The sequence below is a fragment of the Haemaphysalis longicornis genome, unplaced genomic scaffold (assembly GCF_048455015.1).
Source record: "Haemaphysalis longicornis isolate Haplotype H1 unplaced genomic scaffold, Haemaphysalis longicornis Haplotype H1 scaffold_2, whole genome shotgun sequence".
NCBI lineage: Eukaryota > Metazoa > Arthropoda > Arachnida > Ixodida > Ixodidae > Haemaphysalis > Haemaphysalis longicornis.
In genome coordinates, this window is record NW_027526295.1 from 225671526 (window position 1) to 225688369 (window position 16844).

At 46.5% G+C, this 16844-nt stretch overlaps 1 protein-coding gene across 6 annotated transcripts in view; it reads left to right on the forward strand.

The window, feature by feature from the left end:
* Positions 1–16844, forward strand: part of Crtc (CREB-regulated transcription coactivator) — an 86103-nt gene that overhangs the window by 62566 nt on the left and 6693 nt on the right. For all 6 annotated transcript variants that reach the window (XM_077699522.1, XM_077699527.1, XM_077699524.1 and 3 more), the window contains 2 exons: positions 14395–14679; positions 16510–16768. In XM_077699522.1, the coding sequence (XP_077555648.1) occupies positions 14395–14679; positions 16510–16768 (544 nt within the window). The remainder of the gene's footprint in view (positions 1–14394; positions 14680–16509; positions 16769–16844) is intronic.

Consider the following 16844-nt stretch of genomic DNA (forward strand, 5'->3'; position numbering starts at 1 on the left):
CAAGCCATAATGCTGATAGGCATTTTGATATGTTACCACGTTAAGCAGGTTTTTTTTTTTTTTTTTTTTTTTCTATGTTGGCATCCCTCAGATAGAGTAAATCGGGTGGGCAGGGTTGTACCAAATTGGCCTACAAATAGAGTTGTAGGCAAGCGAGCGTCAGGCCGTTACTGGTGTTGCTAGCATCATGTGGAGCCCTTCGTTGCACAAATAGAGTTGTAGGCAAGCGAGCGTCAGGCCGTTACTGGTGTTGCTAGCATCATGTGGAGCCCTTCGTTGCGGCTAGGCTGCCTCACAAGCAGTGAAGGCTGTGCAAGGAACAAAGTTGACAACTAAAGCAGAGAATGAGGCCATAGCTTCAAAAGTTATTAATAGAATCCTCTTACAACCCGCCGCGGTGGCTCAGTGGCTAAGGCGTTGCGCTGCTGAGCTCGAGGTCGCGGGCTCAATTCCCAGCTGCGGCAGCCGCTTTTCTGATAGAGGCGAAAAGCCCGTGTGTACGAGATTTCGGCGCACGTTAAAGATCCCCGGGTGGTCAAAATTAATCCGTAGCCCTCCACTACGGCGCGCCTCATCGCCTGCATTGCGTCGGCGCGTTAAACCCTACAATCAATCAAGAATCCTCTTACAGTGGCATGCATCTAGCAAATAATTGTGCCCACTGACCTTCTGACTTGTAGCTATGCAGTGAACTTCTACATTGTAGCCACATGGCTTGTTGGAATTTCAGCAACTCACAATTGTGTCTTATTGGTTGTAGGATGAGAGGGGGCACACCAGAGTGCCAGCTACCGCAAATTGATGATAGTACGCAGGCTCCTGATCATTCATGCTGAGGTATTTTATGCGTTGAGATATTCAGACAAGTTTTTGAACTTTATTCGGCCCACTGTGTTTTTAGTGTATTGCAGAGCTGCTCAATTTGTGTAGTCCTTATGGCAATTGGTGCTTCTCCTTTTTGAGTGAGGCATCAGGCTGAGAGCAAAAGGCTTTGTGGTCACTTGAAGTCATAAACCGACATAGGGTTACTGCATCAATAAATTAGCTCCAAGAAGCTGTTTTCTGTTGTCGCCTGGCAACTTTCAATACCATATTCAGCATTCTGGCATGTCTGGTACCTTAACTCTTTCGTTACCGCGGGAAAATTGACCGATTTTTAGGGGTCCAAGAAAACATTTTTTTCTGCTAGAAAAATTGGTTAGGCAATGTTTTCATGCATCATAGTTGCGAAAAAAAAAAAATCAAAATCAAAATTTTTGTCAAAATCTAAAAAAAAAAATATAAAAACAAACTACCGGTAGTAGAAAAAAAATTTGAATATACAGTAGTCTCTCGATAAACGGAACTTCAAGGGACCGAAAAAATTAGTTCCGTTTAACAGGAGTTCCGTTTATTGACAGAGATGTGCAAAGGTGCAAATTTATGTGGCTATGCAGTCTTAATGTCATTTCATGGAACTCTAAGCACTAGAAGGTGGATGCACGTGAATGTTTTTCAGAAAGCAAAAAAACTACAAGAGGCATAGGCACAGCATTCACAAAGTTGATTTGGCAACAATGAGTCGCTGTGCACTACCAAATGCATCAATTATTTTTGTTTGAGTCCTTGCAACTGCATCTTCACGGAGGCTAGAGGCCTCAACTTCGCCAGTGCTTAAGAGCCACCGGATTTAGAAGACGGCAACGCGGTAATGAAGCACGAATAGCACGACGATGGCACGAACCAGGCGGCAGGAGCTGAGCCCTGTAACCTCGGCATCTTGAATCGAGACCGAACGACTGGAACAAGAACTGTGATGTTGCATTCGTTGCTCTAACACGGCTAACCACTTACAAGATGAGGCTTACGAGCCCAACGAGGCTAAAAAAACACGGAGGAAGAAAAACAAAAACGAAACAGCCGGAACCGTAAAAATGTGGTTCTCATGCCAATGGGTATCACAAGAAGTTCCAATTCTGGTTACGTTTACACAGTGAAGCCGAAAATTTAGTTCCAATTAAGCGGGATTCACACGACGGAGAAACCCTCTCTTTTTGGCCCGCGGGACCCGCTCACGTGACCGGTTTTAGGCTCCGCCCCTCGGGGGGGTGGGGGGGGGGGGGTGATAGCTCGCCGAGGCTCCGCGAAAGAAAATGCCTCCGCATGTTTTCGCTCGACGGCGGTGGCCCTCAGCGGGGAATGGAACCTGTTCCTCGGCGCTGTCGTCTGCTAGTCACTCCGCGTAGCTCCGCACGTGTGGATGCGCCGCCAGGCCGGATAATCCGGTCACGTGCTGTTGATGTCACACATCCGTCCGCCTCCGTGAGAGGGTTTCTCCGTCGTGTGAATCCCGCTTTACCGGGAGTATCTTTACGTTATCTGAATACAAAACCAACCAACTTACAGGCTACTGTCCTGTTTAAGCGATTTCCGTTTATCGAGATTCTACTGTACATTTTGTGTGGAACAGTTTTTCAGATATAAAAAAATGTTAGCACACGCGTGCTCGTGCTCGTGTCATGCAGTGAAGCCCAATGTCCAATTCAAAATGTGCTATTTCGGGTGGTTCCATGGAAGAAATCTGGCGGTTTCACATTACCAGAGGCATCAATTTGCCTCCACATAACGTGAAAACATCTTGTCACTGTCTGACTTTGCATTTACAGCCAGCACAATATTTGGGACAAGCACGCGATGCAGAAAAACATGCATGAAGTTGAAAATGGAACTCCGTGGTTGATGCTTGTTGACGTTCACGGTCAGTTATCTCTCAAAACATAATGAGCGTTATTATCATCTTCTGCTTGGAGGAATGGGGTGCGATGTGCTAGAATCATGCCCTGCAAACTTTAGCCAAGCAGCTGTTGCGCGGCAAGATCAGCACAACGAGCCTCCTCCATTGCAGCGCCACCTAACACTTTTGAAATGAAACAGTACAAAACCTTATCGCAGACTCCGTCCGAATAGACAGTTTAACTAAGCAGCAACACTAGACCCCCGTAGATACCCTCATATGGAAACGAAACTGGAAGGCAAACTGGCAGTGTGTAAGGACGGTTGGAAGCGCTGTCCTCGTCGGAACAGATGCAGATATCTGGCGACTGGGTGTGATCTTTTGACTTGCATCTGAAGTTCTTATCGCAGAAATCGGGTTAGGGTTCAGTGAAATCAGGAGCAGCATGCTTTGATCGAGGATCAGTCGCGGACGCTCAAGGCTCCATGGCAGGTAGCCTTGAAGTTGGGTAACTGCGTAGTAGCGCTAAATATGGATTTCGCGAATGGTCCCGGGGCAAGTAGAACTACCACACAACTTAGAACGTGCGCAAAGGCAATGAAACTGCCTAAAATCATAAAGTAGCTTTGCAAACAGGCACTGCTTGACATTTTCAGCCGATTTCTGGGATTATTACTGTCAGAGTGCAAACCTGACGATTGAAAATCGTTGACTGGTTCATCATTCATGCCCTGATAACAAAAAACAAATGCTGATGCAGAATAATTACGAGTGGCGCACATTCTTCGTTGGTAGCAGGGACGAGCGATGATCCCTTTTCCACATCCAGGTGACTCAAACACGTGTCAAAAGTCACGTTTTCATTGCAAAAATGAAAACAAAACTTATTTTGAAAGGTCATTTTCTGATCTAACTCCAAGCAGCTTTACTTGTTCGAGCAATGCCTGGAACGCTATGAAAAGGCGCTCCCAAACTATTGTTCAAATTGAACGATTTTGAATAGGCGCGGTAACGAAAGAGTTAATCCATGTGACACCAGAGGCCAAGTGTAAATAGACAATCTCTGAAAGTAGAAACTGGCTGCCAGCAAGTGAGAAAAGCCATAATAATGTTTGATCATCAAACGCATGCTGATAATGTTTGTGAGGGTCCAAGTTAAACTATTAATTTTATGCATAGCCATGATTGAAGGTAGCTTTCTTCATTTCATTTAAGGAAGTTTTGGATTATTGAAACAAAAATCTGTAACTCACAAGCGTTTAGTGTGTTTGTGCCGCTGGATATAAGATGGGATTACAGAAACGCTCATCAAAGCCTGAAGGGCATGCCAAAAAACAACCTTTCGAGTTGAGGAAATCTGACAAATAACATACTAAACATAACCGCTGCTCCCACCTGTACGAAAGCTTGGTTGTGGATACATAATACTTGACAAAAGGGTCAGAAATTACCATGGCTGTCTTTATCCCATAATGACAAACAAACAGACAAACAGGTTGGTCAGATGCAAGCTTGGTTGTTGTACACTTTGCATGTTTTGAATTGCTTTTGTTGTCAGAGATGACTTCAAGTCTGGCAAAACTTAATATGCAAAGGCACCTGAAACTCCTAAAGCATGGTCAGTAAGCTCACACAGTCGTTAGGTTACGGGCTCAAGAACATGTCAGCCCATCATTGTTTTTTCAAGAACAGCAGGAAGGTCATAATAAGGACTCAAAGTTTGCTACGGCTTCTGTGTGCTTATTCGAATTAAGCCCATCCTTCGCGCTGCTATACAACAACACCAGTTTTTATAATGTTTTCGTATATCTTAGTTTGAAAAAAAAATCAAAATCGAAATTTTTGTCAAGTTGTCATAGGAAGTGGTGAAAAAGGAGTTTTTCATAACAAACCACCAATAGTAGAAAAAATTTTGAATATACATTTTGTCGGGAAACATTTCCAAAACACGTCCTAGAAGAAATGTTGACTTTCGCGAAACAGTTTGTCAGATACAAAAGAAAAAGTTAGCACGTGTGGTGCCTGTGCCGTGTGGTGAAGCCCAACTTCCATTTCAAAATGCGCAGTTTTGGGTGGTTTCCTGGAAGAAATCTGGTGGTTTGACATTATCAGAGGCACCACTTTGTCCCCGTGTGACGTAAAAACATCTTGTCAATGACTGACTTTGCATTTATGGCCAGCACAGTATTCGGGACAAGCACGCGATGAGGAAAAATCTGAATGGAGTTGAAAATGAATTTCGGTGGTTTATGCTTGTTTACCTTCAGTGTCAGTTGTCTCTCAAAACATAAGCTTGCGGTTTATTATCATCTTCTGACTTGCTATTATAGCCCTGCTTGCCGGGATGAGGTGCGATGCACCATAATTGTGCCCTGCAAGCTTTCACCGAGTAGCTGTTGCGCGATGAAAGTTTTCAGCACTACGAGCCTCCTGCTTTTAGCGCCACCTAACATTTTTAAGAAGAAACAATACCTAACCAAATTCCGAATAGACAGTTCTACTAGGGAGCAACACTAGACTTCTGGAGATACCCTTGTATGGAAATGAAACTGGCCGGTGAAAAGCTGACGGTGTGCAAGACCGGTTTGAAGCACTCTCCTTGTCGGAACTGATATCTGGCGACTGGGCGTTATCTTTTGACTCGCATCAGAAGTTCTTATAGCAGAAATCGGGTCAGGTTGTGAGGAAATCATGCTTTTTTGGGGGGATAAGTAGCGGACGCTGAAGGCATCGTAGCATATAGGCTTGAAAGTGGGTAACTGCAAAGTAGCACCAAATATGAATTTCACGATGCAGAAACAAAACCGAAAATGTTGTAAACTGTTTGCGAATGGTCCTGTGGTAAGTAGAACTACAATACGACTTTGAACAACGTGCAAAAAGGCAATTAAAACTGCCTAAAATCATAAAATAACTTTGCAAACAGGTGCTGCTTGATATGTTCAGCCAATTTCAGGGATGCTACTGTCAGAGTGCAAACCTGACAATTGAAAATCATTTTTCGTTTCTCCATTAGTGTCCTGATAACAAAAACTAAACACTAATGCATGGTAACTGCGAGCGGCACGCCTTCTTCTTTGGTAGCAGTGATGCGCGATGACCATGCCCCTTTTCCACACTCAGGTGATGCAGACGCGTGTCAAAAATCTAGTTTCTGTTGCAAAAATGAAAACGATACCTATTTTGAAAGGGAATTTTCCGAGATAAAGCTTTACTTGTTCTAGAAATGCTTGGAACGCTATGAAAAGGGGCTCCTGATGTGTCATTCAAATTGAACGATTTAAAATAGGTACGGTAATGAAAGAGTTGAGAACTACAGACCCATCAGCTTTCTGTCAGTCGCATGCAAGCTGTTTACCAAAGTAATAGTTAACCAAATAAGTGACAGCCTAGATTCCCAACAACCCAGATAGCAGGCTGGGCTTAGGAAGGGACACTCAACAATGGATCACATCCATGTCAATAAAGTGATAGAAAAATCCGTAGAGTATACTAAACCCCTTTACATGTCATTTATAGACTACGAAAAAGCATTTGATTCAGTCAGCACCACAACAATGCTGGAAGCATTGAAAGACCAAGGAATACAGGAGACCTATATTCGACACCTAGACATATATAGAGGATGTACAGGCAGGATAATCCTTCACAAGCAAAGCGATAAATTCGTGATCCCAAAGGGAGTATGGCAAGGTAATGCCATCTAGCCAAAACTGTTCACAGCATGTCTGGAGGGGGTACTCAGGAAGCTTGACTGGGATAACAAAGTCTTACAGATAAACGGAGTGTACTTGAGCCATTCGAGGTTTGCAGACAACATAGCCTTGCTAAGTGATCTGCAGAACACCGGCAAAAAATGCTTGAGGAACTAAATTCAGAAAGCAGGGCCGTTCAGTAAAAATAAATATGAATAAACCTAATGTAATAATTAATAAGCATGCCAAAAGCGCCCTGTTCAGCATGAGTAACGAAACGCTAAAAGAAGTAAGAGAATATAACTACCTGGGACAGGTGTCTGTGCTGATCCCAACCACAAGAAATCCGGTGCAGAATAGGTATGGGCTGGCGTGCACTTGGCAAACACTCCCAAATAATGAAAAGTAAGCTACCTCTATCACTGAAGGGGAGAATATGCAATCAGTGTGCCCTGCCGGTGATGACATATGGAGTGGAAACTTGGCGCCTTACTGAACAACTTGAAAGCAAACTTAGGTCAGCTCAAGAGGCTGTGGGGAGAAGAATGAGCTAGAATAGAAGATATCATAGTTCAAATAGAGAACTAGAAATGGACTTGGGCTGTCCACGTAGCTAGGTGAAATGACAACCGGTGGACCACCAAGGCGACAGAGTGGATTCCAAGTGGCAGGTCTAAAAGAAGGGAAAGGCCGATAACTCGATGGAGAGGCGAAATAAGGAAATTATGGGGCAAAGAATGGACTCGAGCAGCGCAGGACAGGAGCGGTTGGAGGTCGATGGGAGAGGCCTTCGTCCTGCAGTGGACCTATAGTAGGCTGCTGCTGCTGCTGCTGCTGTTGATGATGATGATGTAATAATTGTGTCCTTAGTTCGAAGGGCTGGTGAGACTGTTAAGGGGCTTCCACAGAGACGCTGTGCAATGTTTCTCGGACTCGCTGGTATATTTGCACGTACAATGAAGAGAGTAGCCCACAATGCTTGCTGGCAAGTCTTGAGTGTTACGCTACAGCTCGTTTGCCGGTGTGGAAGAATGGGATTGCCCCCTTTCCCCCTCCTGCAGCTACAAGAAAAAAAAGATTGAGTACATTTGGGCTATTGCTTAAGCTGAGACAGAACGGCAGGCAGCAGGGGCAGCCTGTTCGCAAGCACATTGTGTATTTTCACTTGCATGCGAAGACCATTCAGAAACAGTCGGATGCATTACAAACAAGGCTTTTATTGAAACCCTCTAAGCCTCTCCTGCGGTCACTGAACAAAGCGTTGAAGCAATTCATGTTTATGTTCACCACCCCAGAAGACCATGTCAGGACGCAATGTACAGTGTGGACCATTTGTAACGTAACCGCTTATAGTGCGGGACCTCGTGTTTCCTGGATGCTTTGACAAGCACGTCATTGGGGACAAAGTTATTTATGCAGGTACTTCTATGACCGGATATATTGTAAGTTTTTGTGACCACCGGTTTGGCTCGCATAGAACTCGGTGCATAAGCGTACCCCTTATAACGCGGTTGGCCGAAGCACAATACTGTTTATAGTGCGGTTTTTCGGCAAGCCTGCTGATCAACTGGCGCAGCTGGGGGATCGTTTTAGGGTCGCAAGAAAGAAAAAAAAATGGCAGCATCTCCACTCCGTGGATGATGGCGAGGGTGCGGAGTACGTGGACTCGAAATAGCATCCAAGTTGCGCCCCGAGTGACATCCGATTTGCGCCCCGACCGTCATTCGATTTGAGCCGCGGGTTGCACCTTGATTATTGCCTAAACGAAACTGCAACTCACGGCTCAAATCGAATTTCGTTTGATTTTCGCTTGATGGTGGTGTGCACACGGATGGACGCAGACGCACATTGGGAGGTCCTAAGGTACTCCGCACCGTTACAGGCGAGGGAGTAAGCCGTTTGACTCTCGGGTACTAACTCGCGGTCGTAGCCCAATGGGTAAGACTGACTGGCACTAACTCTGTCTGGTCTAACAGACACAGGCTCGAATCCTGCCGGCGCCTGTGTGATTTTTTGCGATTCTAAATGCTATGCACACGGATGCAGACAGACATTGCGCAGTGCTAAGGTACTTCGCACCTAAAAAAAGATGAAATCAGCCATCTGACACAGCGCACGCTCCCTACTCTCCTCTAACTTCGGCACACAAAAGAAAAGAATAAGCACTCTCTAATTTGTGTGTTCCGGTTGTACTCACACGATCCACAACTGCCCTAGGGAGCCTACATGTGCTGCACCTTCGTAGGCACAACACATGTAGGCTCCCTAAACTGCCCTTGCTTGGCGCACCAAGAGACACCATAAAAGTCTTCCTTTCACCCATTTCGTCAAATGTCCAGAGCACTGGAGGTTTTTAGGGCAATTAAAGGGACACTAAAGCGTCCAAATAAGTTGGCTTCATTGGTAGGTAGGTTATATGTAATGCCATGGATGCACATATACCAGTTGCGAGAGCAGCAGTTGCTTTTTAACGCAGAAAATGTCATAAGTGTGGAAACGGTTATTTCTGCCCTATATATAAGCTTTTACTGTCTACGATTTGTGGCATCATGTGAATACACATATACCGCTCACGAAAGCAGTAGTTGCTCATTAATGCAGAAAATGTAAAAAGCATAAAAGCAGGCATCACAAATCATGAATGGCAAAACAGGATAGGTGGAGCCTGTCTAAACGTTCTTCAGAAACAAATAATATGGCAGGCACATGCAGAGATAAAGTAAATCTGTGCAAGAACTGCTGCTGAGAACGTGCTTTAAAAAAGCAACACGAACTGTAGCTCTTACGCATTATCTAACAAAAGCGAGAACAATTTAGAAAGGTCTGATCTTTGTTCTAACAAAATGTCATTCAGTCTTCAGTCTTTTTTAATGATGACAATGGACTGTGCCCTTTGCTGGGCGCATGATACCATATAAAGAAATGTGCACAAGAGCAAAGAACAAACCAAAAAATTGCCATCCCCTTCTAAAGAAAGTTGAGAGAAGCGCAAAAGCTAAAACTGTGTCCAGCCTTCACTGAAACTGCACCCAATCGATCGTCAAACCTCCAAGGACCGAAATGGCGAACGAAGAATGAAGCCATGCGACAACTTTTTGAGCACTAAGCACAAATGTGTCTGTGAACGATCTAAATGTATACTGATACATGGTTTATGAGATAAAGGTCCACTGTTGTACTCCTCCTTCATGATCGATGCGTGTATTGTCTCATCTAGAACCATTACTACTTCGTAATTTTTAAGTAACTGTTTTGACTCAATGAAAGCTGGGTTTCACGCATGCACCGTATGTCCAGAGATGTAAGAAGAGCTTTTTCGTTGACCAACCACTTTATGGGGAAATGCATTAGTTTTTTTACAGAACGTCATCGGTCTTACTACGAAAGCTTCACTTTGAAAATCTTTCACTGTAAAAGAAAAACTAAAGCTGCTGAGTCTCCTACTCCGGACATCAACATGGAAGTGTTTCCCGCAATCTTCTCCTCACTACACAATTAATCGGCAAGGTTGTTTAAAGGGGCCATGAAGACAAAATGCAAGTTTGGTTCATTCAAAACGTTGCCTTGTTAGAATAACACTGACACCACTTTTAACACAAGCTTCACTCAGGTAAGCTGTATAATGAGGAAAACAGAGAATAGCCATGCGACACCCTAGCTACTTTTCCACACTGATCTTATGACATATTATGGGCAGCTTGTTGTGATTGGCTAAGGCCGTCAAAGTACGACACAAATTAAATGGGCTTGAAGCTCGCAGAACATGCTATTTGCGCTTTAATTTAGGGCACTTTCTTTTTGTAGCAGTAAGAATGGTGGCATGCACATTCTTACTCCACCATTCTTACATAAATATAACACATAAACATTAGAAGCACTAATGCATACTGCGCACACTATGCCGGCCTACGCCGCACTGCCATTGGGTGCGTCGGGCGAGGCTGACATGGTGCTGACCAACTGGCATTAGCAACACCGCTACTTACGTAACCCTGCCTGTCGAATCAGAGCAAATGTTTCATGACACTGTTACTATCAACCCATCAGAAAAGAAAACCATTTGTGGACAGCAGTTCGGCAATTTTGCGGACGGCAAGTACACTTATGCTTGACGACCCTTTCAACAAAAAGTCAGCTAGATTTACTTTCCCTTCCCTCTCCTTCTTCTTCTTCTTCTTCTTGCCTGCGTGTGGGCTGAAGAAAGGGTTCACCTAGTGTTACTGGGTAAGATTACAGAGTATCGGCACTCTTTTCTCCTGTTGTTCCGTGCTGCCGCCGTGATCATTTGCCAGTTCGCATCACGTGACGTTTGTTTACACTGTGACGGTTCATGGGTGCCACTATTTTCTTGTTTATGCGTTTTTGGTCGGCCAACTGTGATAGTTTTACTTTGCCCTGCCCGTTCTGTGGCTGCGTGCGACGACGTCATTCCGAATGCGAATGAAAGATACCGCGCTTCGCAGCATTTCAGCGGCAGAAGTGTGTCCGAAGATGCCGTGTTTCTGCGTCTTCGGCAGTGTTGTTTACAAATGACCTTGTCAAAGTTATAGGTGAGGCCGCAGAAGCGGCTACCTGGAAGCGCTGATAAACACCAAAATGGCCACTGTTGCTCACTCGTGGTACTCACTCAGTGCGGTACTCTGTGTCTCATCTTGTGACACTAGGTTCACCAAGTCTTGTTGTTTGATTGTATTCCACTTATACTGGATGAAGTTGGGCATGAAAATAGTCAGCACTTTCGCGTGTTGCCTGAGCAAAGTTCAGACCTTGAGGCTTAGTGAGTACGAGTATGAGTATTCTGATATGCAGTTGTGCTCTGTGGTTAAGGTTATCTTGATTAGCATGTTTTTTTCTGTTTGGTTACCTTACTTTAGCTCACTGCAGGGCGCTGCTTACTCTAGGTTGTACGTCTGCAATGCCAAAAAAAAAAAAACGAAGGTAGCGAATACAACTGAATGAATGCTTTCTGGGAATTCAAACCTGTGTTCGCACAATGTGGAGTGATTGTTTGGCATGCTGTCACTGTGTTTCCTCCTTCCCACACAACACTGTTCCTTTCTTCTTACCCTAAGAAAGAAATCTGTGTCCACTGACAGCTTTTCATTTATCTTCGTTATATCCGCACCTTCCTCAATTTCATCCATTCGTATTACGCGTAACATCCGTAACCTTGTGGCTGTAACTTGCTCTGCTGCTTCGGACTTTGTCAGAGGGCTTTTGTAGCCCTTTGTGGTCAAAAACGGTTACCCGTGTTGGGGCTGTTTTGGTCAGAAACACGTGCATTTTGAGCATTGCAAAGAGTTCTGTATTGTTGCTGGGTTGGGGTTCACCGATGATACCTCAAGATGGTGTGGTACTTCTTAGAGCAAATTCTCTCGAGTTTAAGCTGTGATTCTTGCTTGAAGTTTCGCAACGAGTACATTCTCTCTTCAAACACACTTTGTCTGCAACATGTAAACATTATAAGTGTTAACGAGTGTAAGTGGTTTCACCCCACAGCCATCTTGTGCGGACTGTGGTGGCTACCGACATTTCCAAGGCCTATGACAACGTGGACCACAGGACAATACTCAGAAACATGGAGTCCTTAGGGATTCCACATCATGTATCCAAAGTGGTACACTCCTTCCTGTGCTCAAGGACGTTTTCTGTACGAGTGGATGGGAAGCCGGTCGGCCTGTTTACATCGAATCGTGGGGTACCGCAAGGTTCCGTGCTAGCACCGCTGCTCTTCAACATCGCATTTGCACCCTTGGCATGGAAGTTGCAAGACATCCCTTTCGTGAGATTTATTATCTACGCGGATGATGTCACACTGTGGTCCACAAACCGCGACCTCGGTTTACAGTGCCGCCATCTCCAGCAAGCCCTAGATGTTTTTCATGCCTTTGCAGAATCAGCCGGTTTAGAAATTTCAGCTGAGAAGTCGTGCTACATACAAGTGGCTAATAAGTCAGGAAGGAAGTTAGCCTCTATGGCTAACTTTCAACTTAAAATTGGTTCAGCTGCCATACCAGCGAAAGAAGAGCTGCGGGTGCTCGGACTTCTGATCCACCAGTCGGGTTCTGGTCTTCACTGGCTCCGGAAGGCACGGAAGGAGTCCTCGACAACCTTGCACTTGATCCGCTGGATTGCAGCGCGTAGTGGAGGAGCCCGCACGGAGGTGGCTAGAAGACTCGTACGTGCTGTTCTCCAGCCGCGCCTACTCTACCAGGCACAATTTCACAGACTGACCAAGCAACAATGGGCGCAACTTGAGACTATAAACCGAGAAGCTATGCGCACCATCACGGCACTTCCTCGTCTTACCCCGATACCCATCCTACAGGAGCACGCCCAGCTCAATACTATAACAGAGCTTATAAACCAGCGCGAAGAAGGAAGGAAGCTCAAGCGTTTGTATATTCCAGTGGTCGCAGCGCTTCATTCACATTTTTGTCATGCGTCCCCCGTCACTTCAACCTCAGACGATCTTCCACCATGGCGGTACACGACAATGACAACGAATAAGACGACGAAGCTTCGTCGCCGTGACAAGCCAGCGCCAACCTCCGATACCACAGTCCCTGAAGGCCACTGCGTACTGTACACAGATGCAGCTCTTCTGCCGGACGGAGGATGGACTGCTTTCGTCAGTGCCACGCACCCGGAAATCAAAGGCTCGCGCTGTTACGCTACCGACACTCTGGACCCACTGCTACTTGAGCTCCAGGCTGTTCATGACGCAGTCAATGCTGCAAGCGCACTCCATAACATCACTGAGGTGCATATATATACAGACTCGCTCAGTGCTGTGAAGCATCTGAAGCAAGTAAAGAAGACACCTCTGATCTGCCAGCAGATTCACAGCCTCCACAGAACATCAGAGCTAACGATCCGTGTACATTGGGTACCGGGGCACGGTCGGAATATACTGAATCAATTAGCGGACCATATTTCCCACTCTTCTTCCCCCCCTGAATCCTCCCCTTTGTGATCCGCGCTCCCGTCTTTTAGCCCGGAAATCTCTCCTGAGAAGGGACACACGTGCCCTAATACCCCCGTGTGTCTGCTCCCTGCCCCCTAATCTTTCCCGGGTGGAGGAAGTTTCTCTCAGGAGGCTTCGGGCTGGGGTGGCCCTCACACCTTCAGTCTCTTGGACTTGGGGGCACTCACAAGACGACCCTGGAACGTGTCCCAAGTGTCCGTCTCCGGCGGGTGAAGCTGACGCCAAGCATCTTTTGTGGACGTGCGCGGGAACTAGGACAGCTCGAGACCATGCGCTCAGAAAGGTTGGTCTCCGGTGGGATAAACCGGATGACTACAACCGCTGGGTGCAGGACGATAAATACTGCAGGTCGCTGATGGACTTTCTGCACGCCACTGGACTGCATGCATACCTGTAGATTTGAACACCTGTCGGTTTCGTGACCTTCTGTGCTCTTGGCAGCCCCTCTCTCCCTATTTTCTTCTCTTTCTCTTTCCTTCCTACTTTTTGCTCTACCCCCATTTTTAAAACGCCTCTCTTTCTCTTTCCTTCCTACTTTCTTCTCTACCTCTATCTTTAAAACGCCTTCCATATGCCGCGCGGCAAACACTCGTAGTTAAAAAAAAAAAAAAAAGACAGTGGAGGGTTAGGGGCACACCGAGACACCACTGTTTCCTGCCTGTCGGAATCTACGCTCAAGGGTCAAAGACCTCCATGCAGAAAGGGGTGACTGTAGAGATGCAAGCTTGGCGACTAATGAGGGAAGGATGAAGCAGCTCGAGCGAGCCTCCTGTGTGATGATCGGCACTGTCGATGATGATGCAAAAGTTTCTACACCGCCATCATAAGAAGAACAGGTGATAGAGTACAGTCTCCTTTTATAACATGCCTTGTCTGCCGAGTGGTGACACTGTAAAAGTGTTCACGCGTGTAAGTGGCAGCGGAGGGTCCGAGGGACACTAACAAGCCATTGTTTTCCGTCATTGTAAGAGGAACCGGTGGTGCCTTTGTTGGTGCAGACGCCCACAAGTCCCCGGCCGCGGCAGTTGTACCAGGGCGGTGCCGCACCGTCCGACCGGTCGGGGGGCAGTGCGCCGGCGTCCCCGGTGTCCCACGGCGCGTCGTCGCCCGTGTCGTCGCCCGGTGCGGTGGGCAGCCCCTACGGGGCTGGCGGCTACCGGGCGGGCTCTGCCATGGGCAGCACGTCTCCCCTGCAGCAGCAGATGGAGCAGTTCCGGGTGGCAACCAGCACGGACGACTCAACCTCGCCATCGGCGGCTGCGACGCACAACCAGTACTTTGTGGTGAGCGTGGGAACAGCACTTTGGTCGTCATGAGCGAGTGCTCGTTGCAGAGGTGCGCAACAATGCCTTTCAACATGCCTTGGAATATTTTGGCATGGAGGTAGAAACTTTCAGGATTTATGTTTGTCAGTTTTTTCAAGAAAGGTTCAAATAACGGTAAAGCTTCCAGGGCTCCCCAAAGCATTGATGCTCGGTCATGCAAATGACCACTGGTTAGTGGTCCTACCTGCCTATGACTGGCTTTTTAATTAAGCAGCTTCCAGCACTGAAGTCTGTTTTAGCCGAGCAAGCTTCAGTGGATGTGTCTAAGGTAGTGCTGAAGGATGACCGCGCAGCGAATTAGTGACGAAGATTCTGTGAAAGCACTGTTTGGGAAAGATGTTGCTAAGCTGTTCATGGAGTTCTATACCTCGTTTCAAAAAAGTGAACCGTTGGTTTACTGTTGGTCCGGATGTTATCCAAGCAGAAAAATATGCATCCAAACATTGTGCTGAGTACATTATTTGAGAGCAGGAATTGTTGAGGAGCTATGCTTTGATGCAGCGGAGCTCTTGTCAAATACTGGTGACACAAAAGAACAGGCACAAAAAAACGGGGATGATGCCACATTAAAATAAAATCATGCACCCCTCCATTTAACGACGACGAGGGTTGAACGTGAAGCTTTCTCATGATGGATTATTTGGTCGGCCAATCCCACACTGCGAGTATGTGCTGCTCTGGAGGTACGCTTACTTTTCTAGAATGCCCACAGCAACTCCCAGGTGTGCACTCTGTGGGCTTAATGTTTGGGTTTGGGGTGTACGGTGCGAATCGGTACCTGCTGCTTGGTGTTCAGTGAACAATTTTTTGAGTGGGTGCCAGTTTGAAGTGTTAAACCGAAAGATGTGACGTTAGGCCTAACGTCCTAAACCTCAAAATGGGGAGTTAGGCCTAACGCCTTGTGACTAAACAGCCTTACGGCATGCAGAGCAACACTGTTCTTCTCGCGACAGATTCTTTGGTTGTTGACTGAGTTTTCCAATCCAAACCACTTAGACCATGTCGAAATGGAGCAATCGAATAGGTGACGGCTTTGTAATGTGAGGGACCCGGGTTCGATTCTTTTCTTTCACTTCACCCATGATCGTTCATCATCATCGTTAAAGAAAGTTGGCTTTCCTGCAGGGCATATTTGCGTACAACAGCATCAGTGAGGACAATAAAGCTTCGCTTTAATATTGTTAGAAAATGCAGATGTGTTGATTAATTGCAGCGTGAAGTTTAAGAACACCAGTGAGATCAAGAGTGGTCAGGCAGTGCTGGTTTGGACCAAAGATGAAACGGCTGTGCACCCGGGATACTTGGAGGTGTTTGAAGAGAGAGAGAAAGAACTTTATTTGCCCAGAAGTAGAGAGCTTGGGCTCTCTTTGCCGCCTTAGTCAAAGAAAGCCCAAGCTCTCTACTTCTGGGCAAATAAAGTTCTTTCTGTCTCTAAAAAATACAAATGAAACGACCTGGTGCTAGAAAGCAATAAAACTGAACGCTTCTTTTACGGAGCGGCCCTCTCATCTAATGTTTTTGTCACCCTTGAACTTCCCCCAAAAGCCACAGGCAATCAATGAAATTAGTTGTGCACACAGCAGTTTGACCTTATACTTTGTTGGTTTTTATCGAAAGTTAGGGATGTTTGTATATCTGGTTATACACTTTTTTTATGCATTCTTGTGGCGTTGATGGTGGCTGCTACGAAAGTGCTGCCCCAAACTGCCCGTTTTGCCTGCTATGAGGCTGCTCCAAAACACTGTTGGCCAGTAGCTGGGGCCTCACCCGTTGCCCCCGTGCATGCAGATGCCTGATGGCAGGTACTGCAGCAACCCCAGCATCCCGACGAGCTGCTCTTCAGGGGGCGTGTTCTTCTCCGACATGGGGTCGGGGGGCATGTCATCGGCCGAGGCGCTCAGCTGTTCCCTGCCGTATTCACCGCACGACTCGCTCTACTACACGGGCGAGCTGCAGTATTCCGCAAAGACCGCTGCCAGCCCCTCGAGCGGGGGAGCCCCCCAGACGCCCCAGACACCGACCAGCATCCCCGACATCATCCTCACAGGTGCGTCCCACCTTTTTCTTCCTTCCTTCCTTTTTTCCTTCCATCCGGGCGGTGTGTCTAAGTGTGCTGCTAACGT